This window comes from Anas platyrhynchos, chromosome 11 (assembly GCF_047663525.1).
Source record: "Anas platyrhynchos isolate ZD024472 breed Pekin duck chromosome 11, IASCAAS_PekinDuck_T2T, whole genome shotgun sequence".
In the NCBI taxonomy this organism is placed as follows: Eukaryota; Metazoa; Chordata; class Aves; order Anseriformes; family Anatidae; genus Anas; species Anas platyrhynchos.
Window position 1 is genome coordinate 16,372,410 of NC_092597.1, and position 27,133 is coordinate 16,399,542.

General features: G+C 41.2%; 2 protein-coding genes across 8 annotated transcripts in view; both read right to left on the reverse strand.

Annotated features, from left to right (window-relative positions):
• The window catches only part of CEMIP (cell migration inducing hyaluronidase 1), a 112,039-nt gene that overhangs the window by 71,095 nt on the left and 13,811 nt on the right, over nucleotides 1–27,133 (reverse strand). The gene's annotated exons all lie outside the window — the stretch shown is intronic.
• The window catches only part of LOC101804475 (cell surface hyaluronidase CEMIP2-like), a 53,336-nt gene that overhangs the window by 9,472 nt on the left and 16,731 nt on the right, over nucleotides 1–27,133 (reverse strand). For all 6 annotated transcript variants that reach the window (XR_011811880.1, XM_072043236.1, XM_072043237.1 and 3 more), the window contains 8 exons: nucleotides 26,815–26,943; nucleotides 25,723–25,808; nucleotides 25,211–25,342; nucleotides 25,055–25,090; nucleotides 24,239–24,391; nucleotides 22,633–22,810; nucleotides 17,445–17,660; nucleotides 11,491–11,699 (listed from right to left, as the gene is read on the reverse strand). Coding sequence is in view for 5 of the 6 variants with exons in the window: in XM_072043236.1 (XP_071899337.1) it covers nucleotides 11,491–11,699; nucleotides 17,445–17,660; nucleotides 22,633–22,810; nucleotides 24,239–24,391; nucleotides 25,055–25,090; nucleotides 25,211–25,342; nucleotides 25,723–25,808; nucleotides 26,815–26,943 (1,139 nt within the window). In the remaining variant the exon portion in view is untranslated. The remainder of the gene's footprint in view (nucleotides 1–11,490; nucleotides 11,700–17,444; nucleotides 17,661–22,632; nucleotides 22,811–24,238; nucleotides 24,392–25,054; nucleotides 25,091–25,210; nucleotides 25,343–25,722; nucleotides 25,809–26,814; nucleotides 26,944–27,133) is intronic.

A 27,133-nucleotide genomic window follows, 5' to 3' on the forward strand; every position in this document is an offset into this window, starting at 1 on the left:
ACCAAGGTCTGATCCAGAGACCCTGATTGACCTCAGAGGACTTTGAGTCAGGTGCCAGGACGGCTTAAACTCAGAGATTTTCGCTTCCTTGTCCTGTAAGGCTGAGGTACAACCGGTCACATACCCACTTGCGTCTCCGAAGGCAGCAGGGGATTGTTTTAGTTCATCCAGAGCTGCTGCGGGAGAGGGAACCGGCATCCAGCAGACGTTTCACCAGGGGCACAGATTCAGGAATTAGAAAGTAATCTCTGACTTGAACCAGAGCCACAGTCTAAAGAGACCTGCTTCCGCCACTTTACAGCAATGTTTAGTATTATGGTTTCCATTAAAACCTCCCTCTCCCTTGCTATTTCTTCAATGTCAGTTTAGAATAACCAAGGGTAAAGCTGAAAGGTCTTTTAACTCCTGTCCACCACAATTTCAGCACACACATTTGCAAAAAATTGTCCCCATGGCTTTCCTTTATCCTGTGATGTGCATCACCACCCTCATGGAAACCAAAATTGGCTCCACACGATAAACCTTTGCTTTATACTCGGAGCCAAAAGATGCAGTTGCAGTGCAATTCAGATACTGATGGGGAGAATCTTCCACAAAACCCAACACCCTTTCCTGTCTGTAAGATCCACTTGCACCAAAATAAGCAGAAAGCCACAAGACATTTACACTTGAAAAGAAAAACTGAATACCAAGACAATTTGCTTAATTATTTTTGTTTCCTCTCCAGCCTCTGAAGTGGCTCCGGGGACCACATGCAGGTGCCAGACCCCTTACTGTGGTTAGCTTTCCTTATATTACCAAAACCAACAAGGCCTTAAATGTATTCATTTAATTACCTGGATTCCTGTTTAAAATGTGAAAATATGAATTTGGCTTAATGGCAGACAGTTACCACCTTCATCAGCTGCCTTCCAGGGCCCTGCAAAGCTGAGGAACACAAAGTTTCTCCTAAGGCTCTGCTGAGGTGACCCACCATCCATCCCTGCCTGCAGAGCAATAGAGTGAAAATCTCTTTGATTTGAGAATCTGGGGGATCTGCATGCCTAGACTTCTACTTTGCATTATGCATGGACTATATAATAGCAAAACTTTTTCAGCCTTTTTCTGGTTTTCTCATTAAATCAAAACAAAACTACTACAGGGCTGAAGAGGGGACAGGCTGTTCTAGAATAATAAATCAAAGTCATTCAAAGGCCCATCAGCTTAAGCCAGATACTGCCCTCTAGATTTTAACCAACTCCAGCTGTGTCATAACATAGGACGGCTAGAAAATGGATATATTTTCAGATGATTTCAGCTACGACTAGAGGAAATGAAATAAATGCACCAAAGCCATGCTTGTGGAGTATTTTTGGGATGGAGTCCCAGGACATTTGGCTGTTTTATAAGGGTGATTTGCATTGAGTTAGCACATTTCATCCCCTGAAGACACCATCAAAAAATGGCCTTGTCATCCCCCTCAGATGTTGGGAACCAGCTTTGCTGCCATGTTATGCCAACTGTCACTTCCCCAGGAGGCAAGAAAGGCACTAGAAAAGGAAATTGGATGGTGAAAAAAAAATGTAAAAAACCTACAGCTGTGACTGTCTTGAGTCACCAGGACTTTTAGGGATATGAGTATGAGAGCCTATTGTGCACATGAGCAGGCTGAGTAAAACTCTGAAATAAATTACATCAAGACTGAGAAGTTCAAATGAAAAGCACCTACCCTGGAGGTTCTGAAAGAAGAGATGGAAATAAGAAAATTCCCACAAGAAATGACTTGGGAGGAGATGCGAGAAGGGAAGGCGTTAGAAGTTATCCTTTATATAAATATAGGAAAGAATAAGGTGGTTATTTTCTCTTTATTTTAGAGGTATTTTAACAGCTTCCTATTTAGTTCTTAGTGTCAGTTTTGTTTCTTCAGCTTGTGCTGCTGTGAACCCTCCCAAATAACTGGCTGTGTGGCTGAACAGAGCTCCACCGCCTCTAAGAAAAATGAAGTCTGGAACAGCAGCGCTGCTGCAAGATGCTCGCAGGACTCTGCCCTGCAGATGGGCAGCAGATAGGGGTGACATGCCTTTTTTCCAGATTACCAAAACTGAAGGAGAAATGCAGCCTCTGGCAAGCAGAGGTAATCAGGCGTGAGATGTCTGAGACATTGCAAAGGAAAACAGATGTGCATGCGCCTTCCTTAGCCACCGCGTTGGGTGCAGAGGACCACTCCTGGCTAGGTCTCCGGTGCAGGAAGCCTTTTTCTTTTTTGAAGTGGTCAATAAACCACAACTTCTCCTTTATTTCTCTGCTTCAGACTCGCCATTCTGTCATATTTTCTTGCTGCTACTCTGTGGTGAAGATTTGCAGGCAGAATCGGAAAAATTTGAACCAGCCTAAATATCCTGTAGGACCCTCATTCTGCTGCTGAGTGCCTTGCACATCAGCTGGGATCCTCGCAGGCATCCCAGAGACTTGGGGACACATTCTGCACTAGCAAGAAATGCCCACTCAGGATAGGACATTTTCCTATGGATAAAGACTAACACAACAGAGAGGAAATTTCATTTAAACCTTGAGGGACAGAAGTCAGAATAGTGATATACAAAAAGCCGTCCAATGGAGCAATACACAGGATTTCTTTCTACTTTCATTCTTCAGAGTTTCTTGCAAGAGAAACAAATGAAAATATGCTCAGGCAGAAAGTTTGACTTTGAAATTAACTATCAGTTCAAACAAAATTATATTTACATATCTAGAAAACCTACTTGAGCTATTTAAGATGTTTTCACCCCAAAACTATGTAAACACACTCACAACCTTATCTAATGTCAAAGTTAAGACCATTTTAGAAGTAAGGAACATTATTTTTCTAATTCCTGCTTTTAATCAGGCCAACATTTTCCTATGTGTTTTTAAACACACACACACCCCTACAAAAAAAAGACATATAAAGAAGGAAAGCTAAATATGCACACCATCACCATTTTGTGGATCCTGACAGTTTCAAACACCTCTTGGAAAATATTTGAGAGTCTGCCTGTATCAGCATGTATTTGAGAGTTTGCATGTATCCAACCCGGCATTTCTGCCCCCGTTACTGTCATTCAACAATCCCCACAGTGCATTTCATGCATTTTTGTGAACATATCTAGCTTGTTTATTTGTTTATTTCCTTTTGGAAATGGCTGGGTGAAATGAACACAAGACATTATGTTTTCACCAGGGTTTTGACATTTGCAGTTTGCACTTTCAGGTGGACCACAAACATCAGGCAAAGTGTTAAAAAAATATGCCTGTGTTTTGGCAATGAACAGGCTTCTTGGGATAAGCAAAAGGAAAAAATGTATGAGGGAAAGGCAAAATAACAGGCAAGAGGTTTCCTGTTCTTGGACGTATGGTAGATACAGATCTGCATGTACATACATAGACACCTCCTCTACAACCTCAGAACAACCCCCACAGTCAAACCCCAAACTCCCAAAGGCAAAGCCACTCAGAGAAACGTGATTGAGCAGGCAAGGGAGGGGAGACTTTTGCAAGCGGTGGGATGTAAAGTGAGTCATGTAACTTGGAGATAGATTTGGCTGCAGTAAACATTGAAAGCGTGCATGTCTGGGACTCTCACCGCCTGGGAGAGGACAAACGAACACTTGTTCAATACTGTGAATGTGTCCCTTGACTGTATCTGATGGAGTATCAGTCCTGGACAGATGGGTAAGGTCTAGTGATGGGGTTGCTGATTTTGCTGGACATTATTGCTGGCTGTATTTTGGGTAAAGGAAACTCTAAGCTGATGAATATTATTCTAAAAAACAGCTCCACCATGTTTATTGACATGGTGTGTCACGTAGCCGATGACCATGGAAGTGCGCAGTCCAAATCCTGATCTCACTGATGAAAATCTGGGGTAAGCCAATGAGGGAATGCAGTAGAGTACAACTAAAAATTACTTACTTTTTCCTTGGGCTTGAAAAAACAAGAGGCTTTCATCCAGTGAGTCAGCCTCCCCCAACTGTTATTACTCCTATTTAAAAACAACCCCTCTGACATTTTGGTCAGATCTATGTGAGCTGAGACAACGGGGAATTTGAAATTTTCCTGCTAGTATTATGGGAACCAAGCAAAAATCCTCACGTGCTGCTTCTGTAAGTTTGCCTCTCACAGGATGAATATTGAACTTCAAAAGACAAAAAGAGCAAAGCCACCTTTCAGCCTCCAACCCATCTCAAGAACAAATCACTGGAGGTCGGTGTTCCTTGATTTCAGTCATGATACGGATGTTTTTTCTCTCCAAAAATATATCCTAACTTCATGACAACCTGCCCAGACCTGGCTTAATCTCCTCAGGACAAAACCCACATTCAGGACAGGCCATCTCCTCCTACACCAACATCACAGGTGTGGAAAAAGGAATGAGAAATACCCACATGTCTCATGAGTACTGAGAAGAGTGAAAAATGGGCTGCAAGGAACTTGGGCCATGTTCTCACTTCTTCCACCAGTCCAAACTCTTTTTCTTCAACTCACATTTCCTGCTGGCTCCCTGCAGCTCCCACTCCTCTTTTTCTAGATTTCTTTTTTAATTTTCTGCTTTTGACTCAAGCCCATTAAACACATCCAAACCCCCATAACAACAAACATTGCTACTGGGCAAACGTCCAGCAAATTTTTTCAGGACTTTGTTATTAAGGCTAGACAGTTCTGAAAGGCAGCATGCTGTGGGCTAGTAACACGTTAGGTATGTGGTTAGCTAGCTACAGTTCTGTGTGTTGGGATTCAAATGCCTTTCCTAAATGTTGTTATTTAGGAAATGCTATTAAAAATTCAAAAACATAGACCATCTCATCATTTAAATTAATTTTTGAGGAGTATTACCCATGTGTCTACTTAGGCAAAAAGAATGATTTTTGCTTGTGCAAAACTCAGCACATTATAGCAGGGCTCCTGCCCTGAGGGTATGCTCCTACTGACACCAGTGAGACCAATATATGACTCAGGCAACATTTGGCTCACAGGCAATTGTATTTAAGCAAAAAAAGAAAAAAAAAAAAAGAAAAAAAAATGTATTTAAATACCGTACATCACCTTGTCATCTTTGACTTTTTTCCCACTCTACATGCTTTCTTGGAGGAATCCTAAAACTATTCAATTTATCTTTTTTTTTAATGCATTCCCAGGTACTGTATCATAGACTACTGTGTATTTTGTATTTTCCTGATGCTGTGCCTAGCTTGCAGACAGCTGCTCTGGAGAAACTGGTGGCCATGAAAAGTCACAGGCTGTGGTCTATGTTCTAGGAGAAGAATTAAAGCAAAGGAAAACCTTCAAGTTTCACATGCCAGGCTTCAAAATGCCAAAAAGCCTGATTTGCTACAGCCATTGGGGGGTGGTTGGTTGCTCAGACTGCTCTAATTCATTCAGTAAAATGACCAGCTCAGTAAGGACATGTCTTTTCAGAGTCTCCTTGTTAACCTTGACCATTGCAAGCAGTGGGCACAAGCCATGGAGGACAGAGAGCAAAAAGGGCTGCAGCCAGGGAGGCAAAGACAAGGCTTTAGGATCACTCACACAAGGTAATGCCAGCATCTGGCATGGCCCAGCTGTACTGAAGCAGTGCAATCTGCACTGGAGTGTTCTGGCAGATGTTTTAACTTCTTTCCATTTAAAAAAAAAAATCTCATGGCTTTCATCCACTTGTTGACCTGCAGGTAATTTAAGGGATTTCAATAGACAGAAGGGATTCGACTATATGTGCTGATTTCTGTGTCATGTGGATGATTAACTCTGAATTACAGATGTAATCAGGATGGACAAGCTGTGAAACCCATGTAGTGCTTTACTTATTATTATTGGAAATAGTGATGGTGTTACTTGTATTACATCCAGATCTAGGTGATTGAGGTCAGCATTCACATACATACAAGTAACAAGGAAGCAGTCACAGCCTTGAACTGTTAGCTAAACTTTGAAATACTAATTTCACCTTCCTGTCCATTTATCAATCTGGAAAGCATAAGGAAAAGTGCATTTGGGAAATAATTTGAAAAAGGAACAATTGAGGAAATACCCATAAACTGGGCAAGTCTGCAACAAGCACATTCTAGCTTTGTCTCATTATCTTTGTTTTCCTCCAACCCTTATCACCACTAAAGAATTTAATCACAGAATGACAAGTAGCTGAAAGTATGATTCAGAATGGCGTTGAATAAATATCCATAGGAAAAACACCCACCTAGACAGCCCTGAAACAGACAGATATAACCAGTCCCCTGGAGTTTCAGTACAGACATGGTCTATATAAGTTGTCTGCTTGCACTGAAATCTCCACCTTTGGATGGGTGACAGCATTCTAGAGATTTCATATCGCCCAGCATCAGAAGGCCCTGCTGTTTTTAATCCAGAATTTAGACATAAGCCAGCTCATTCCAGCGACTAGAATTTTCAGATAATTAAGATTATTTGCTTGTGAACATGACAACAAGCCCTAGCACAGAACTCCAGCCTAGCAAACGCAGGAATCCAGCAGTACACCTGCGCCATCCCTGCACAAATACCACAGCATGAGGAAGGCTGGACACGTGCCCAAGCACACACATGGACATCTGCTCTTTTGTTTGCTCTTGACAAGAAATTTGGCTCTCCACTGCTAAAAAAAATATCTTTAGAAAACCTCTCATGAGGATTCAGCTCCTGCGACAAGGCACCAAACAATGTCAGTGTTACAAACCTCTCTATACCTCTCCAGGTGGAGCTGAGAGGGTGCAGATGAGAAAAGCCCAGGGAAGGCTGCCCATAACTTTTCTCTGGTGCTGGCATTAACCAGAATTACTGTACACATGAAAGCCCCTGCTTGTAAGACTGTGGCAACCTGCCTGTAAAAAATACCCCCTTTATGCTACTACCTGCTCACATCTCCCTGAAATTCTCTGACTCACAGCAGAGAGCCCTAATAAGGAAAACTCTTCCCACCAAGCCTCAACAGACCAAGTATAGAGATATTTGCCTGTGGTCATAAAAAAAACAAGGAATGTTTAATCTAATTGCCACTGCTTTTCAGGCTGCTTCCACAACACAACTTACTACACTATACTTCAGATATGGGCTTGGAGGAGATTTAATTCTTATCTTTAGATTTACTGATAACACAAATAAGCCTGACTGATTTACTGAACAGCTCTGTGCCTTTGATAACAGTATGTGCTTTAGCTTCTTCTGCGATTAGAGAACTTGCACACACACAAAGCCTATGTCATTAAATTGATGGACTTTGTTTCTGACTTTGCTTACTCTGTGAAGTGCCTATCTTTGTACTGGTTTTCAGCACCTGACAGGAGGCACTTACTTTCAAGTGAACATCTCTCCTCCTGTCTTACCAGCCTCTCCCTCCTCTCTTAGCAAGCTTGATGCTCTCTGCGGGCATTTGTTCTTAAGAAATTGGACGGCAATTTTGAGCCCTTAAGTCAGTTTTACTGATAGTTTCATCCTTCTGTGAAACACAAAAAGAAGAAACCTCAGACACAGCTCTGAGGGGGTGGGCAATGTTCCAGCAACGAGATGAAGCCTGTGCAGGAGAGGTCTGAGGTCTCAGTTCATGGAGCTTTTGCACACACTTCACGTTTGATCAAAACAACCTTCAGAAGGTCTGGACTGGTTCTGGAGAACACTTTATACCTGATAGTTCAAATTCTAGACAGTACTTTCTTTCTGTTCACTTGCCAAAATGTTCAAAAGGTATTTGTCCTGCATTAAGTCTTTCCAGAAGCATCAACAGCCAGTCTTTTCACTGTCCTCACAGGGAAACTCCCAGCCACTAGACAGACAACCCCATCTACAGTAAAAAAAAATGCATTTATGCTCAAGCAGCTATGTTTATATATGTGCAAGCACCCTGCAAGCACAGCCTGCAGGTCTCAGCCCAGGCTCGATATCTGCCTAGCAGTCAGCTACTGCAACAGCTCCCCTGACAAACACAGGCAAGTAGAGCTCTCATTGGAAGCAAAGTTGAGTGCATGAAGCAGCCCATTTGCACTTGACTTTGCACTGCACAGCCACAGATGGCAGCACGTGGAGACACAGCGGTGTTTTTGGTTTAGCTACATATTTTGATGCAAGTGAAGGAACCAAAGAGGGAAGGTCTTTTAAAAACAACAACGACCCTCTAAACGCAGCTTGAATCAGTGCACGGGAGACACACACACTGCAGCAATCCTTCAGGTGCCACAGCAGGAAAAAGGCAAGTTGTCCTCCTCCACTGAGTAAAGACACCTGGGCAGTGCCCCTGACGAGACTCGCAGCTGAGCCTTATGAATTCTTCCCAACTGGCTCCTGCCCACATGAGGAATCCTGATGTTCCAGTCTTTTAATAAACATTTAAACCAGAATTACTTTTATGAGGACTTTCTACAGTGCTTCAGAAGCAGTGAAAGTGTTAATCATACAAAAATTCAACTTCAGTGCTATGCCTGACCTCCAAAGAAATGCAAATCCTGGTACACATCTCCTTGTCAAATTCCTTATTTCCCCTCTGACCTTCCTTTAGCCAGCACAGAGAAAATCCTTCCAGAAGCATGAGGCAGCTGTAAAAGCAGCATCCTGGATATATTTATCCATCATTTTACAATGACAAGTCTAAAAATAGTTTGATTGTTTGCTAAAGTTAAGTCTGAAAATACTAATCCTAGAATATTGCTATTAAAGTTCATCAGGCATTTTTTGTTTTGCATCACATATATTTTGCATGGATATAACCATGTTAAGAGCTATTTTTTTGGCAGATTATTTGGTATTTTTGATTTTTTTAAAAAGGACAAAAAGCACAAATCCACTGGAGACAGGTAAAAGCCTTCCCTGATTTTCCAACTCTCACTACTCTGGGCCCCACAATTTGAGATTTCTTCCAATCCAAAAATGATTGGAATACAGTGTTTAATAAAGATCATACATGGATCTGCTTAAGCAGGAACTTGTTTTCCCTCAAGTTCCTAAATCCTGTTTTTCACCTCAGAGGAATCCCTTTGTGTATGATTTTACATGCAGTCTGGACATTTCACCATTGCTATTGCCTCAACTTTAAGACTCACAGCACTGACACAGAGTAGTCACACATCTCATTCGCAGTTATTTCTTAGCAAAATGCTTTAAATCATTGAATCTTGTACGTTGGAAAAGACCCTTAAGAGCATCAAATCCAACTGTCAACCTAACATTTCTGTGTCCACTGCTAAACCATGTCCCTAAACACTATGTCCACATCTCTTAAATACCTCCAGGCCTGGTGACTCCATCACTTCCTTAGGCAGCCTGTCCCGATGCCTAATCACCCTTTCCATGAAGAAATTATTCCCAAAATCTATTCTAAACCTCCCCTGAAAGAACTTGAGGCTGTTTCCTTGCATCCAATCACCTGAGAAAAGAGAGCAATACCCTCCTCACTGCAACCTCCTTTCAGGTAGGCATAGAGAGCGATGAGGTCCCTCCTCAGTCTCCTTCAGCCTCCTCTTTTTTTTTTTTTTAATTTATTTATTTTCTTTCTTTCCAGATTAAACAACTCCAGCTCCCTCAGCCACTCCTTGTACATCTTGTTTTCTAGTCCCTGCACCAACTTTGTTGCTCTTCTCTGAATGCTTTCCAGCAACTCAATATCTTTCTTGTGGTGAAATGAAAATTTAAAAGGAAAAATATTTTTCCCTTATTACAGTATATTTCTTTTTTATAGTTCTTTAAAACACACACCTTGCCAACAGTTTCTGGATCAGAAAAGTCTGCAAACCTTTGCCATGTTCAAATAACTTAATTGGTTTCACACAAGACAAAGACAACCACAAACACATTGTGGTTTTCAATAGTAAAAGTTAAAACTGTTGCTGCTTGAACAAGGGCTGAACATCAAACTGAGTTTTATCAGTCACCCAGTGCTGCCTTCAAATTTTAATCTGTACTTGAAGACCAGGGGCCAAAGCTTTGGCAAGTACTATCTGGCATAGTGATAGGGTCATCACCGTATACGGAGGCAGAAGATTTAGGTCTATATGAGGAAATAGCTGGTTATTTAAAGACAGATAATAATTGCAAACCTCAGCTTGTCCATAATTGACTAAAGGGTTTTCCTCTCCCTTAAAGTGCATGAACTTATGTTAACAGAGAAAACAATGATTTAGTTCTTATCATTCCTCTGTGACAGGAACATCCAACCACAGCTCCTCCTGTGACTCGGTCATGGCCCTACAGCTATCTACGTCTTTCAATCCAAAGAGGACCAGTTACACGTCACTTACAAAAATGCATGTGATGCATAGAAACATTGCCTTTCTCAGCTACATTTCCACGAGGCTTCATAACTGGACTGCAGATAGTATTTTCCCCAGATTTCATCAGCTTCAAAGTTCAGAGGACCCAAACATTGTTCAAGCCTTTGCCAAAACTATCCTAAGTTGAAACTATGGCAGTGACCTTCTGCTAGAGGGTCAGAAAATGGGTGTGGGGCTTGGTGGATAATACAGGATGGACCTCGAAATCCTCCACATTTACTAGTGGTACATGCTACTTCACATCCTCTATGCCTCTGACTTCTTTTATGTCAACTATGTAATACTTGCTTTGCAAATCCAAGCCTCCACGTGGCTGGGTTACATGTAGTTATGAAAGATCTCATTTGCATAATGCTGTCCTCTTCCTGTACTGCCTTTTTATTAGGAAACTGAGGAGCCACAGAAACTGCAGAACCCAAGGGTATGGCCAGTTATTCTTTTGGTTCTCGTCTCTTGCAACAAATCTCTGCTAACCATGGCAATTCCTGTCGCAGCTAAGCTGAGTGGATCACAGGACTCTCTCCTAGCAGCTGTACCAGTAAAAAGGACAAGTGATTTCACCAAAGTAAGAATAACACTGGTCCTGAACCAGTACTGAAAACTGCAAAAGAAATTATGCAAAATGAAACAGATTGCAAGGGGAAAAGGTAGGTCTAAACCAGCTATGCCTTGCTTTTATATAACACTAGATGAAATGGAAGAAAATATGGAAAATAAATACAGCACAGCCTACAATTTTGTAGGCTAATGCTATTTTAAAGCCTAATGCTTTAAAATATTGTGTAGAAAGCAAGAGTGATCACAGTACTGTTTGGATTAGAGAAGATGCACAGCTCTGTGCACATTCTGATGGACTTCTGCACTTTATATATACGGGAGATGAATTATGTGTGCAGCAACTAGTACAAACAAGTGGACGAGAGCCAGAACTCTTCTGGAGGGATTTCAGGGACAGAAGGCCAGGACTGACTTGGATTCTGTTTCAAAACGTACTGGAAAGAGAAACATCTCTGTACATCAAAAAAGCTGGAACAAAGTGGAAGCAGAGGCAACTCTTTGCATTGGTAAGTGCCAGTCATTAACACCTTGCTTTGGTGCTCCCAGAAATCACAGAAACATTCAAAGGATGAGTTGCAAAGAACCTGGGAAATCGTTAGAGCTCCAGAACTTTTAAAACAGAACATTTTCTAACAACATAGGGGAGTACCTGTTGAAGTTGATCGGGTACAGGATGATATCCTCAGGTGCTCTTCCATCCCACTGGATGATATAAGCCTGCTCCAGCATGACGACAGGCTGGTACTGCTGGTATGGTGCCCCTCTGTTTACGCCTTGCAACTGCAAGGGGTGGGAAGAGTATGTTGCTCTGGCAATGGATAGGGTCAGATTCTCAGGGCGCCTGGCCTGAATATAAAGCTGAGGGTGAAAGGAAAATGACAAACATATCCATTAAACTAGCCAGGCTCAGCCATAACATGTGCATTTGATCATCGTTGCCTATAAACGCTTTTTGCCAGTGAAGAACTCAGAACGTTTGGAAAGTCACTGAAACGTTTCCAGTTCAAATAAAAAGGTAAAACAGAAATAGCATCTGCAGTCCTTTGTGGGGACACCATGAAGTGAGATATGAATTGTACAGCACCATAAAAACGTTCACTATTCAAAATCTTCAGGGAAAAGGCTAATCAAGGAAATATTGCAAAGTAACTGTTTTTTATGAATTCAAATAACTACACTTTAAAAACAGCCTTATTCCATTGAAAATACAGAAAACTCGTAAGTGATTTCAACTAGCTTTGGATCAGGTCCAGTTATCTAATGGAATCCACATCTCTGCTCTCAAGCAGCAAACTAGGCTGAAATTTTAGGGGCTAAAACTCAATGGCCTGACTGTATGATCTTACAGACTAAATACAATGGTGCACGTTTCAACAGAGAGTTCTTCTGTCTGAGAACTAACAGATGCCCTTGGTCTGTAGTTCAACCCTGCAGGCCAATTAAGAAAACACACTCCAGTTTTACACTTCTTCTGTCCTTCCATAACTTAAACGAAGGCCACTTCATGTGGCAAGTGCTATCTTTAAGGTTGAATATATGATGTCCACCTGCTTCCCCCCTTACGAAATTCTACTGCAGAAGGAGGATGCATACAAACTGTCATACAAACTGGTCTCAGAACACAGGGATGTAGCAGGCAGCTTGTCATATTCCCTGAAAGGTTCAAAGTGCATAGAGGACAGGTGGGAACACCTATAAGCATGTTTCCTCCAGTCTCTTGCAATGCAGAATAGGGCTGTTTGCCTCAAGAACAGGAATGTCCACCATAAAAATCCGTATTATCTCAGTAATGCCTAAGCTCCTACATGAGCAACAATTATTTTTAAACCACTATTTTTTTACAATTTTTTGTACAATTATTTTTAAACTTAATTTCTGTGTTTGAGGTAGATCAAAATGGAATCAGTCTTTTAGCAGGTTTCGATACTGCAGGTAAGGACACAAGCACAGCCAAGACTAGGAGAGGCCAAGATGAAGTGTTTCAGGATATCTGCCTTCCAGTGCTAGGCTGGTTGCTCACATCTCCATATCTGCTTTTCTTCTCCTTGTCTTGTCTACACAGATCGAAACCAAAACAGACTGTTTCTCACTGTTTTATACAAAGGCTTCTTTTAGTGAGGGTTTCTAGCTTCTACTGTAACACTAGCGATAAGAGAATATACCATGTCCTTAAAATACAACAGAAACTGCTTTACTGACTCCAAGCCACAGCCAAGACGCAAGTGCTTGCCATGACATTTGGTTTGCCTTTTGGCAGACCATGTGACACCAAAAGCAGCAGATTCCTATTGCTTTCTTCTTGGATTGTAATGCCCTGGCCGCAGCAAAATTCATTTGAGAGAAGACAGAGGTGGTGTACCCTCCTGTTCAAAGGAACGAGAGACAAGAAGGGGATCCAGTCCTTGGCCATACAATCCCTGACCTCCTTGCTGTGAGGCCAATTAATGTTAGTTCTAGTGCTTGGGTTTTGTTACCCTTTCAGGATTGCAATCAAGACAGATTAAAATCCCAGAAGAGTCATCCATCAAAGGATGCTCTTAATTCCCAATGAGCTAAATGAAATAAAGGAGTGTAACAAGAGAATTTTGTTCTAGGATGAAAAATTCATCTACCTAGCAACATCTCTGTTATTTTTTGTTTAGATCTACAAAAATACTTAAGAGAAGAGAGTCATAATGATACTCTAAAATATGATAAAATAGTAAGAGAAGAAGATACCCCAGATACTACAGCCTAAGGAGAAGAAGAGCTATTTAAAACATTCTAAAATGTGAACCTACTGCTTGCCTGGATCATTTAATGGACATAGTTGTCATTTTAGCTGCTTAACACTTCACGCTAAAAAGGTGTGTCAGATTTCCCTCTGCTTACGTGGCAATTTTCCCAAGTAGATTGTGAAACTGAGAAGATAATTTCTTTTACAATTCATGGGGGAGCTGCTATTCAGCTGGATAGCAACTATGAAGATAAGCAAAATGCAAAGCACTAGAACAGAAAATCTTGATTTCTGAGAGAAAGTTTGGTTGCCTTTCTAGTTTCTTTAACATTGTTTCTGTTCTGCTGTGCTGTCAGCTGTCAAGCTGGGGTAAAATCCTTTAAAAATGAGAAACTCAAAACACATCTTCTGCTCTTCTGGTTGTTCAATTGTTCAAAGTAGGCTTAGTTCCCAAGAGAACAATTTTTCTCTATGAACTTCCAAGTGAAAACTTTAAAATTCTTTCAGAAAGAAAAAATATTTTTTTCTTCCTGTAAGACATACTAGGACCAATTTTAGCCCTAAAAATAACAGCAGCTTTGCTGACATCAGCAAAACTATTTTTATTTGGTGTGCATTTTCCATTGGTGTGCATCAGAGATCAAAATTGGACCTCTTTGTCCAAATATGGAGCACTAGCTGAAAAATATATTGCAGGCTTTTCCTTCTTCCCAGCCCGTGAGGTGCCGACACTGCTCAGGCACCATACATTACATTATGATGGGATCATAAAGGTTTGCTGGGAAAAGCACCTTTCACTACATACTGCATCTCTTGCTTGCTTTACCTTTAGAAGCACTATTGAGTAAAACAGCTATGCAGCACTTAATAGACAAGTGGCTACCAACTGGACATTTGCATCTTAGAGGTGCTGGGTTATTGTAATTGCAAAAACAGAGTTAACAGGAATTGAATCATTTCTAGTTCAGCAGTGTGCAGTAAGGTAGTGACTTCTTGGAGCAAACCGGTGAAAAATCAACAGCATTACCTAAAGTATTTTATAATAGCAAGGCATCAATTTTTGTTAACTCAGAAATGACACTAATCCAGCTAAGTGGCAGTCTCTTATGAATCTCTAATATTTTTTTAAGCTTATAAAGGAAAAAAGCATGTACTGCCAAAAGCTCTGCCTATTTTAAAAGAAACTAAAAAAAGAGGTTTCACAGTCTGTCCTGATGAGTTTCTCTGAAGTCTGCAAGGAAGTAGTAAGTGCACCGCCTCAGCTGCCTAGTAGGCACCAGGACACTTCTCTTACTGTGTATATAAAAATCAGAAATGGTTGAGGATCTCATTTACATTTTCACAACTAATGCAGATGTTGAGGAGTCTCTAGGTCAGTGCTTTTGGAAATCTCACCCACCTACATGGAGAGAACTATGGAATGAACCTTTCCCTATTCTTTTATTATTAGCCTCTGCAACAGCTGAAAATCAGGTTGAGAGGACACCAAGAACCTCAACACCTTGCTGACAGTCTGAGTGACTCACAGAGATTCCCAGAAGCTGTGGTGCCACTAACACTTGTGATTTCCTTGTCAGTCTTCCTCTCTCTGATGTTCTTCCTTAAAGTTTGGCTTTGTTTATATTACATGAGAACTTCAGCTGTCATCCAAAGAATAAATAAAAAAGGATTTGGTCTCATTTGTATAACAATAACCCTACAGACTTCAGAATCCAAAGGGGAGAACAAAGAGGCCAGATAGTTCTTGTCTGCGTAAATCTCATGATCTTAAGCTGGTCCCACAACCCTTTGTTGGTAGCAAAAGGCAACGTTGGAGCCAAAGCACAAGGCATGTCTCAGTACTTCCCGCTGAAGGAAGCTCTCAGACACCACGTGGGGAAGGTGGCGCAGTGCTCCTTGGACATGATGAGGAGCAAGGGCCACGAACCAACCATGGGAAGGTGGAATCATCAGCCTGAGTCGCCAGATTAAAACATCCTTAGGAAAGTCTGTCCCTGGGATTTTGTGGTGCTAGAAACACCACCAGAGGAATAGGTTTTCCCCTGGCATTTCCTTTCCTAGGCAAATTTCATCCAGAAGAAGAGCATGAAAGGTGAATGAAAGAAACCAAGCTGAAAGGAATTAACTGAACTCTAGGCATTTTGCTCAGAAAGGATTTGGCTGCAATGTTAGCCGAAGGATTTGGATCGGTTTTCCATGCCAAGTAGCCCATCCCCAGTCTGACTATCTTGGGCTCAGTTCAGCAGCAATATAAGAGTCACTATTTCCTTCAGCTGAAAGGACATTTTCACCTGCTTGTGCTAGGAAAGAATAAAAGTTCTTGTCTACCAGAGCTACATGAAAAGGAAAAGAAAAACAGATTTTGTAATAGAGCTGCTAAGATCAAAGCCAACCATCTTTCTCCATAATTGGATTCACTCTTTTAGGCTTTTGATCTGGAATATGACACTCAGAACTTAGCACACAAACAAATCATCAGTTTGTAAAGACATTGAGAACCAAGGTCAAGTTGAAATACTCCAGCAGTTATACCCCCAAAATTAAATCAAACCCTGCTGCACAGGACCAACTTCTTCTACATTGCACGCATATACATTTCCCTACCCAAAACCTATAAAATTAATAAGAACTTCACTCATCCTGCTGGATGCTGATTAGAAGAAAAACGCTGGTAAGTAACGGATCCCAGAGAAGCAAATGTTTACACTTGCCTAAACCTAGCCAAGGAAATTCTCTATGGTGGAAAAACTGCCTCAACACATAGAGTGCCATGATCGCAAGGGTATTAATAGACACAAAAATACAAATGTCTACTTGTTTACAATTCTGAATTTAACCATTATGTTGCCAGAGCACAGAATATTATTTCTCTAGAGACACAGAGCAAAATGTAAGTGCCAAGGAGAAATCCCTAACTCAGTGAAACTGCTATCCATAGGAGCCTAATCCTGTTTCCGCCTAGTCAATAGAGAACCAGAGGACTTAAGTCCAGTGTCTAGACACTTAAATAGCAATTCCTGTTCTCTGCTGTGCTACTAAAGCAAACACAAATTTTTTTAGCGTAAGGAGACACACAATTTGGACATGACTGTGCATATATTATGTATGCATAGAGGTCTCAAAGACAATTGCATTCCTAAAATTTTCATGTAGAAAAACTTCTTGGAGAAAGGGGAGCAGAGTGCTGTTTGACTGCCTGAGCTATGAGCCTACACTTTACACATCAAAGAACCACAGAAAAAAACACCTTCAGAAATCCTCTAAAGTGGAAAAAATGTGTATCTGAGTTTGCAACCCTTCCTGAGATGCAACTGTAGAACATCAGGCTCTTCTAATCCTCATGCTCACAAAACTGTGTGCTAAAAAGGCAAACCTGACAGTCTGCTCTTTCCGGGGGGGAGGCAAATTAATGCTTCCTGGTCTTCAGTGACTTCAGGCAGAGTTTCATCCTGTGCTGCACCTACCGATGTCTGGGCAACGACTACTGACTTCCCATGAGACAAGAGTAACATCTTCCATTAGAGAAACTAGATTCAGCAGAGTGATGGAAACTAGAGTTATCCACTGGAGCCCCATGACAGAGTGGACAAACTCCTGGAAACAACAACTTAGAAAACATCAGACTTTTCCCCAGCTACATTTCAAATTGCAGCCTCTTGTGGGCAATAGGAAGAAAAAGAGCTCCTTACAGCCATAGGTTAGAGGAAACTGCACAACAGGGGCTTTACAGAGTCCTTGGAATTAGGCAGATAACACTGAGAGCAGTAAAGTTATACCCAATTTATTATTGTTCCGTTATCTTCTCGAGAGTTCATCGGGTTTCACTCCACCACCCCTAAGACCCACCCAACACGCCCAGTGGCATTGCCTGCAGCCACCCCTCTTACCTGTGCAAACCTCCCGGTGCACATCATCCCATTCCAGCGTGGGACTGTGAGACACCCAGGATGACGGAGCAAGTAGTTGTCTGCTCTGCCGATGAAAGTGTCTGGATACCCTGTCACAGAGCCATCCAGATCGTGGAAGATGGACATTTTGTCACCATCATTGTCATTGTTTCCAAACCACTGGCCTGATCTGCCAAAAAACACTTTCAGTCCAACCTAGCAGGAGAGAGTAGGAAGGAAAAATAAGTAGGGGCTTGAATTTGTGGTGTTTTAACAGCCAAGACAGTGAACTAGAAAGCATTATTTATTGAGCAAGAGCTTTGCTTTGCCTCTTCTACTTAGATTTCTGACTACATTGTTTTTCTCTCCTATTTCTTAATCCCAGGAGATATTTTCATCAAAATTAGGCTTTCGGTTCTTTGAATTGAACCCGCAAAACCATTTATTCCTTGAAATCATACAGCAATAAATTGTACTGTGTCAAAAAGAAGAGGGTGATTCAAAGGGAAGGGAAGTACTGGAAGATTATGAAGTTTGCTGAGAAGTAATCATCATCTATCCCAGTTGTGATTAAAGAAACAAAAACTACTAAACCTATGGTGAATTTACTCATATATTTCCAATGACTATTTTAAGTGGTGCTATGAGTGCCATTTTTTTGTAATTAATTCCCCCCAAAACCTTATGAAACTCATAAAAGTGACAGAAGCTTTCAGAATTGGCTCTGTCGTACACCCCCTGAAGAAAATATGTAGGTATATGTATATATAAGGCAAGAAAAATAGCAGGGGACAGCGTTATCCTCATTATGCATAGCTCTGTTTTCAAAATTTTTCAGTTGCTAAGTAAAAGACTCTGTCCTGATATGAAAATACAGCAAAACAAGGAAGCTGTAGATGTTCAGCAAAAAGGCATGGGATATTTTAATGTTTGCAGAGAAAATTATTGCAGCGTGCGACAATTAAGTTCTGAGGCAATCAAGACAATAATTATTCCAGGTCAAGTACACTGAATGAATCCTGCAGCAATGTATATTAAAAGAGACAGCATAAATAGCATCTTGATCACGCCGACCCAAAAGACTGTAATTTGTTCCATTTAGCTCAACTAATTTTAATTGGGCTGCTCACAGAAGTAAGAATTAAGGTCAGCAAGATTAGGCTGCAAGTTTACTAAGGACTTCAAATGCTTTATTTTCACAATAATAAATAGAACAACTTAGGAGAATAGGAGGGGCATTGTGATTCTTAGTTAAATGGAAAGTCCCACTGACTTAAAAAGAATTTCTACTGCAGCAAGAACTCCTTGCAGAATAAAAGTAGCAAGAACCTTACATTGCTCTATTAAGTCTTTATTACCTTAAAATTAAATTAAACCCTAGAAGCATTTTTCTGCCACCTCCTTGTCTAAGTATTAGCCTCATAAACAAACACCTGAAGCAGTCTCACTTAAAAGAGGCTCAGGCATATGGAAATTTAATGTGTATTTTTGAGTGTATTAAAACCTTTTCTTACTGCACTGCAGGAAATTTTTGCCCAAAGGGCTATTTGGCAAGGAAGGAGGATCTCCTAAGTTCTGTGATTTTTTTTTTGTTTGCTTTGTTTTTCTTTTTTTCTTTTTTCATTTTAATTTATAAAAGAGGAAATCTTTGCAAAATGCAAACACTGCTGCAGCTCAAAGCTCCACTATAAACACTTTGTGACAGTGTACTTCTGGGGCTGAATTTGAAAACAGGCACTTCACTGAGGAAGAGAACAAAGTCAGCTGTACTTCAAAACAAACTAAGGTACAGCCCGTACAGCTTACGTTTGATTAAATGTCAGTGATTCCATCCAGCAGGCAGATAGTTTTGGTGCTAATGCTAATATGATTTCTAACATTCTCCTCTAAAAAGTCTGAAAGTCAGAAATTAAATGGAAATGATAATGAGCAGTATTGCTTCTTTTATAAACCTTATTTTTGTAAGGCATGAGATGGATGATGGTTAGAGGAGTATGTAATTTCTTAGGAATATGCTAAATAAACCTGCCCAAGGGCAGCATGGGTAGCACATCTGCAGAGAAGTACTGAAGATTACAGCGGAAAACACTTCTTTTTAGATTAAAAAATAATATCCTTGTATCGCTGCTATCATTTTAAGAAAACTTTTTCAGCCAGTCTGAATCTTCTTCTATTTTATCACCAAAGAGCTCTGCTCTCATTTGCATAGCTTTTCCTCTGATGGAGTGTTGCAAGCTCTCATCCTGCCAGTTCTCTTTAGTCAGGAACCTCTTTAGCTGTTTGCTGTTGTTGTTGCCCTCTTTTTTTTTCCCCCCCAGGGTATAACAGACCTGCACTTCAATTCAGCATCTATTTTTCTTTTTCCCATTGTGAACTACTTGAAAACTTGTGCTTTGACACAGAACACCAGCACCATGATAACACAGGTTAAACATAAAAAGGCAACATTAGAAATGCCTCTCTCTTAGCTAGGTGGGACTGCAGTCCCATGGGAAATGCTAGACTATGGTCAAGAACCCACTCTGACCCCTCTGAGCTCTTCTAGAGACCACAAACCTGCTGGACACAGAGCGCTGAGATGTCTTTAACATAAACAATTTAGAGCTGCCATACTGTCGGCACAGTTAGGAGTAAAATAGGCTTGAAATCCCCCTACACTCCTGGCTACATGGAAAAAGTAACCATAGAGTTTATTAGCAATGGGTGTGAAATGGGACATGCACATGCTGGAGGTGGCCTCACTCATGGGAGTCTACAAGGTGTTGGACAACCTCTTGTTCCTTGCCTCACCCTACAGGAGCTGTGCAGCAGAAAGACAGAGAGGTGAATGGGTAGCTATTTTATGACTAAAAAGAGAGATGTTGGGTCTTCTTAAGAAAAGATACACACAAAAGATCCTCTTTGGGCATGGCTCTGTTTTGGGGAGGGGTTATCTCCTTCGAGCTCTCCAAGTCCTATCAATTGTCAGTAACCAGACCTATAGGAGACTACAATCACCAGTCTAGCCTTCAGATGTATTAATACCAATTAGTGCTTCCACTGCTTTGGAATAACAGTTTTAAAGCACTTTTTTTCCTTTTTATTTTAAAGCAGCCTAGCATTAATGTTGCTGTTAATAAATGCACAGATATCTTTATACATACCAGTTAGGTTTGTGAATGAAAAGGCAACTAGAACATTTTCTGTAGAGCATAGTGTTTAAGTCTTCTGTTCTACCTGAGCATTTATTTTTATGCTGGAATTAAACAAGACCTGACTGGCTTTATTACTCTGTGGTCTAACCAATCAGCTGATTATTCTGATTAATTACACAATTATTCCTTCAGCATGACTAATAGTTTTATCATCACTGTACAACTTGCAGTAATGTTTAATTTATTCTTTAAAAACAACTGTAAAATGATTGTCCCTTAGGGAATTAGTACTTAGCTACCCTTTAAAAAGTAATAAAATGAAGCCTGGAGATGGAAAATTAAATTAAAACAGTCTACAGGCTCTATCTTAACTAGTCAAAGACATATTGTCCCATATAGCAATTAGCAACAAAACAATAAACTAGCCGTGCTCCTTCAAGTCTGAAATCAGATTTAGCACATCTGGGTTCAATCCAGATAAAATAGAATCAAAGTGAAAAGTGCTAGGATGCAGGTGGCTACAAACATAAATGATTCTGAAGCTGGCAAAATACCAACTTCAGAAATGGACATTTCTTGGAAGCATACATACAAGAAATAATTATTTGGATTATGTCTTTTTTTTTTTTTTGTAATAGGCAGATGCTAATTATTACATCTTCTGATCATTTTTACCTTGAAAATCTCAAATCTTAAAGGTGTTGCAGTACTAAACTTCCTCTCAGACAAAAGTGCTGGGACATTTAACAGGCTCATTGGCCTCAAATGGCACAACAGTATTAAAGAGTTGCATTTTCAGCCATTCTAGAGGTAATCATCCTCTTTGCTGATGTGCACAGGTATAATCTACCCAAAACCATTCCATTGGATAGAGTCCTACAGCCATTACTGAAGGAAAATTTCTACTCTCTTCCAATCCACTGAACAAAATTTTCATTATACATTTTCCTTACCCTGTTTCTAGGTTGATTTTCTCATTCTTGTTCCCCATTACCATCTTAAAACCATTTCCTCATGGAAGACATAAGGAAGTAAGTAAATGAGCCCTTATTCTTGTTACAAAGCTCCCTAAAGTGTCCAAAATAACCGAGAGCTCTTTACTGAAATAGAAAGAAACTGTGTTTACTTAAAGGAAGCACTCAAGTGACTGCAATCAACATCATCCTTTCATAAAATACCCTGCTGGTGATGGTCTAAAGTGTACCAGAGAGGGGACAGACAAACTGACTGCTTGCCAGAGTAGTTATATTGGTTAGTCCCAGAGCAATGGAAATTTTCCTCAAGATAAAGCCAAACCTCAACCCAAAGTTACTACAGTTCATGGACGTCCTAACAAGCATGGAACTTTGTTTGAAAAAAAAAAAAATATATAAGGAGAGGTTATGACCCCTGAGAGCAAGCCAGGTAGAATTTATCATTTCCCAAGCTAAGTGTGCAGGGCCATGATCCCTGCAGGAATCCAAGACAAAGACTGGAATTTCTCAGCAAACTATGGCTCCTGCCAAGACAGACACAGAGCCACATTCTGCTGTGACTGCTCAAGGAAAGTCCCTGTTTGTGCTCAACAGGAATTTCACTGCTGAACCTAGAATTTGCTGACCATGGATTTGCTTCTAATTGCTTTTCCTTCTTTCTTTATAAGAATTGTATTGCAGGTTATTGTCTCCTGCCATCTCATTGGGTCCCTCTCGAACTCTAAGACCCAGTCTTCACCACGTTCTCACTATATATTAGCTGTCAATGCTGCTCAGCAAGGAGTGGTGACATGGCTATTCTGTTTACAAGGTGAAACCTTCCACTACTGCAGATTTTGTTATATATATCTGCCCAGGTATAAGAAACTTTGATATTGATACTCCCCAAATTTTATTGGTTTATAAATAACCATCACTAATAATTAAAGAAAAAAAAGTCTTGCAAAATGAAGTGATGGCATGCACCAATGTAACACGCACCACAGCCTGGAAACTCCTGCTCTAGGATAAATCTCTCAACCACTTCTAAAAACTTTGAAAAATTACACATCTAACAGCATGCATTCCTGTTTTACTTACACTTTTCTCCATCAGGATTTGTGACACATTATTCTGGGGGCTTATCTGCCAGGCATTCTTCATGAAGAACCCAATGGCACTTGAATATCTGTCAACAGTTGGGGTGAACTTCTTGAAAGTGCACTTTGCCATCCTGACAGGCCCATCATAAATCTGGAATCCACGAATAGGGAATGTCCTGTGAGATTTAAAAACAAACAATATCCTCTTCTAAAAGCTTGGACAAAGTCTGAGTCTTCTCCTGAAAGCACAGAAACCTACCAATAAGAAGATAAAATATCTTTTCTTTCCCCAAACTGGTATCTGGATGCTTATCACATAGATAATGAAAAATGAATCTCTGCTGAACATCTTCTATAGGATAAGCTTTGAAAGACAAAACAATGACCTGCACAGCTTACATAAGGCTAGTGTAAAGCAGTTCAAAGCTCTTGCCCCCTGCCACCCAGGGATTCATTGGTATGAGGAAGCCCCAGAGGGCTGTGTGTCAGCATTGCTATGAAGTTTCCTGTTCCAGGATAGAGAGATTTCTTCAGAAACCTCAGCATGATTGAAAAAATAATATCAGTGAGACTCCCTCCAGGCAATAGTGTCTCCATGGAAGAAGTTCCAAGTGGTGCAGCACAGCTCCTGCTCTCCTCACAAGCCACCTCACATGAAATCCCCAGGACCTAGTCCACAGCATTTAATGCAGAAAGCTGATTCCTGCAGCACCAGCCAATGGACACGTCAAGGCAAGAAGACAAGGCAAGAAGAGTCTCCATTGGAAAACAGCAATGGAGAGAACCTCCCCATTCCATGGTCTGTCTTGAGAAGGTGTCAAACTTACTTAGCCCTTGCAGTGTTTGATTAAAGAGTGGCCTGTTTCAGCTTTGCAGATGGTAATGAAAGCTGGCCAGTAGCAGCATGGGAGGGTAGGTCAATGCCCACCATGTCCAGAAAGACTGCTAATTTGTTTAGATGTGAAAGCCACACAGCAGACAGCAAATGGGCACACGGGCTCTCTCCAGCCTGTCAGTCTCTGAGGACCAGATTATATCATTTTTTATAAAGGGTTTAATGATTGCTGAGCATCACCCAAAACATACATTAGGGTAGAATTTAGGCTTGGAGAAGCACAGCTTTCCAGGGGATGCTGTTGCTTTAGTGGAGGTTGTGATGCTATCAAAATAGGAAATAACCTATGGCCATTGAAAGAGAAGTAAGATTCAATAATGAAGACACCTTTATCCATTGTCACAGTGGTCTTGTTCACTCACCTACACCAGCAAGAAAGCATAAGGAAAGCAAGACATAAGGGACCTGTGCCATCAGGTCGATGCTGTGTTAATGAGGCATTGGACAAAAGCTATTTGGTATCTTTCAGATTTTCTAACCCACTCTCCAGTGACTTACAAATCAAGCAGAAAATTAAATCAAATATTCAGCTGAGAATGTTCTCAAACTGTTGTCCTGACAAATGAGTTTACTTGAACATTTATTATTTCTGGCCTGTACAATAATTTAAACACCCAGGAAAATTACTTGTTGGTAGCCACATTAATTCCTGAGGTTTTTCTTTAGGCTTGCACTAATGCCAGGAAGAAACAGCAGAAGAAAAACTCACTTGTTTCTGGGCAGGGTCCTATATTCTCCATTTGCCCCTTTCCCCCAGTAGCTGTTCTGCCCTCCCTGGGAGCCAAAGTTGCTGCTTTCTCCAACAAAAATGGAGCGTGTCACTTCCAGGCTGGAACCGTCATCGGTGGGGAATGTCCCATCACTACAAGCAGACAAAGAAACACCAGATAACTACACAAATGATTAATTTAAACTGTTAATTACACAAAAGATATAGTATTTCTACCCAACTTATATATCTATTTGCTCTACACCAAGCTGCTCCATAAGTTTTTAGCTACCTCCCTGACACAACAACCAACCATCGCTGGTTCTCATGGCCTACAACAGGCTCTGGATCTGGCTTATTTTTGCAGGATTTTTGCAAGAGAGATTGTGACAAGACAAGTGGGAGTGGGGCAGATGTCAATGGAGGAGACAGACAATGGCAATGCCTGGCCGGCCACTGTGCCCATGGTGTATAAACTGTAGGCTGGGCTGGGCCCTGCAGCCAGGCGAGGGCGGAAGGAAAGTCTTCTCCTCAGCAGTGCCAGGTGCTTAATCTGTTGGTTCAGGGCCTACCAGCCAAGAGGAAATATTCAGCAATTACGACATATTCCCCAGACATGCTGAGGCAAAGAGAACGAAAGGCTAAATTATTCCTTGTGTTAACGGCTGCACGGGGAAGGCTTGATGTGGTCTGTGAGGGAAACGTGAGATTTTCTTATGTTTTACAGTAATTATCAGGGGAGTGTCTCAGCTTCCATCCTTTGGCTTGATACATTGTGGGGAAAAAACAGGAGGAAGGTACATTTTAAGAAATCACCTCGCCAGAGTGAGTCCAATTCCATTGTCTGAAAACCTAGGACGGAAGAAGCAGAGAGGTGTAAATTACAAAGAATGTCTGAGATGAATTTGGCCTACAGGCCTGTTCACGTCTGCCGTGAGGGTAATGGTACAGCATGTAATTACAGTAACCTACCCGGAGTTGCGGAAAATAATGTCGCCGCCCCTGGCCCAGGCCCCGTGGTCATTATTTTTAAAAGCAATAAGGCCATCAATTATGGCAGGAACTCGTGGCTTTTCAGGATCAGCGTCTTGATGTGGGCGAAACCTGAAGCAAGGAGCTGGGTTAATGCAGCACACTTAGGAGCTCTTACGTCATCTTTCAGATATAAGTTCTTCTTAGTAATTAATAAGAAATTTTCAAGTTTACAAACACACTAACAGAACAATGGGATCTAGAATCCTTTTCAAGTGCTTCACGGCTTAGTCTCCATAACCCCAAGTGCACATGTATCATTTTTGATCAGCAATAATACAAACAATTCAGTGCATAGCTATTAAATATTTGCCTCTGCACATCAGAGAGAGCTTGTGTGTATTTTCAGATACTCGGGCCATAACGAGGCATTAATGATCTGCTAAATACAATGCAGAAGCCAGGAAGCAGTACAAGTATCCAAAATACTTAGCCATACAGCATGTGCTTACCTGGCATTATCGACAGTGAGATACTCTCTGGGATCTTCAGCACTGGCTCTTGTTGTCTTTACTCCTTTTCCAATAAACAAACCAGCCTGAGAATGCAGATGACTCCAATTATTTTAACAGACTGCACACAAGAGACCAGAGATCACAGATTTTATCAATGAACGTGGGCAGCCAGTGTGTGCAGGCAGAGTGAGTGCAGGCAGAGCGAGTGCCTGAAGCCTGGGCTTTCTCTTCCCTTTCGGTGTCACTTGGCACCACTCAGCATGACATTAGCACAGGATGTAGCACACTGAAGTCAGGACAGAGCCTGCCCTGCCATGTGTTACGCATCAACATCTTGGGCTGCCTTCTGACCCAATGCGAGGCACTGAACTCCCACTCTCTCTCTCTCTTGCAGAAAGCAATAAGGGACTTTGCCAAGCTCTTGACAACTTTTTGGAAAAAGATTGTTGTTAAGAAGTAAGGCTTTAAATAAAGAGTGACGAGTCCCCCGACAGTCAAAAGAGAACATGAGCTGCTGTAGCCAAGTTAAAGACTTTGGGATAGAGCAGCAGCTGTCATGGACCAAGATGTAATATACACAAGGCCCAGAGAACAGCACTGATTTCAATCTAGAATCCTGAGAAGTAAGTTAAAAATGCTTTTTATAGCTTACAGGTTAAGTTTTCATGTCAACAGTATATTTGGGAAATGTGTTTTTCTTGGAATTACCCTTGAATTTTTGGTCTAATTTTTCAAAGGTGATAAGCAGGCCCTGGCACAAGCTATTTTTACTCATCCCCCTATATCCTTGCACCACTGTGGCCAAGAGCAGCATTCAGTGTCCTCCTCCTGCCTCTCATTCCTTAAATCTCATTTAGTAGGTGCACCTCTGGCCTGGGCACATCCCCTCTAACACAGGCACCTGAACAGGAGCCCCATTCTGCTCTTTAATCTAGAAAGAGCATCACCCCCAAAAGCTGAGTGTCTCTTAATATAGTGCTATAATACCATAATCAAAATTTAAGACAGCCATAAATCAGAGCACCATACATTGTCAACCCTACACCATACTGTTGTATTGGTGGTAACATACAAAAATCATCCACGTGCCTTGAAATTGGAGTGGACTCTGTTGTTGTAAAATACTCCCAGGGGGGTATGTTCAGCCTGTCCCTCTGGATATCGCCCCTCGGACTGCCCAGTTGGAACCCGGTGGAAGATGTACCATATCCCAACATCCTAAAGAACAAAGGGAGGTTCAAGGAATTGGACAGTGCAGTTAATGATATAGAATTTCCCGGGGACTTAGTGCTTCCCACTGTGCTGGCCAGATTTCTCAGCTGAGCCTGCAAAACACGTGCGAGTCCCAGGGGACACACAGCAGCACATACTCTCACACCACCCCTCTTATCTTTTGGCATGCACAGTG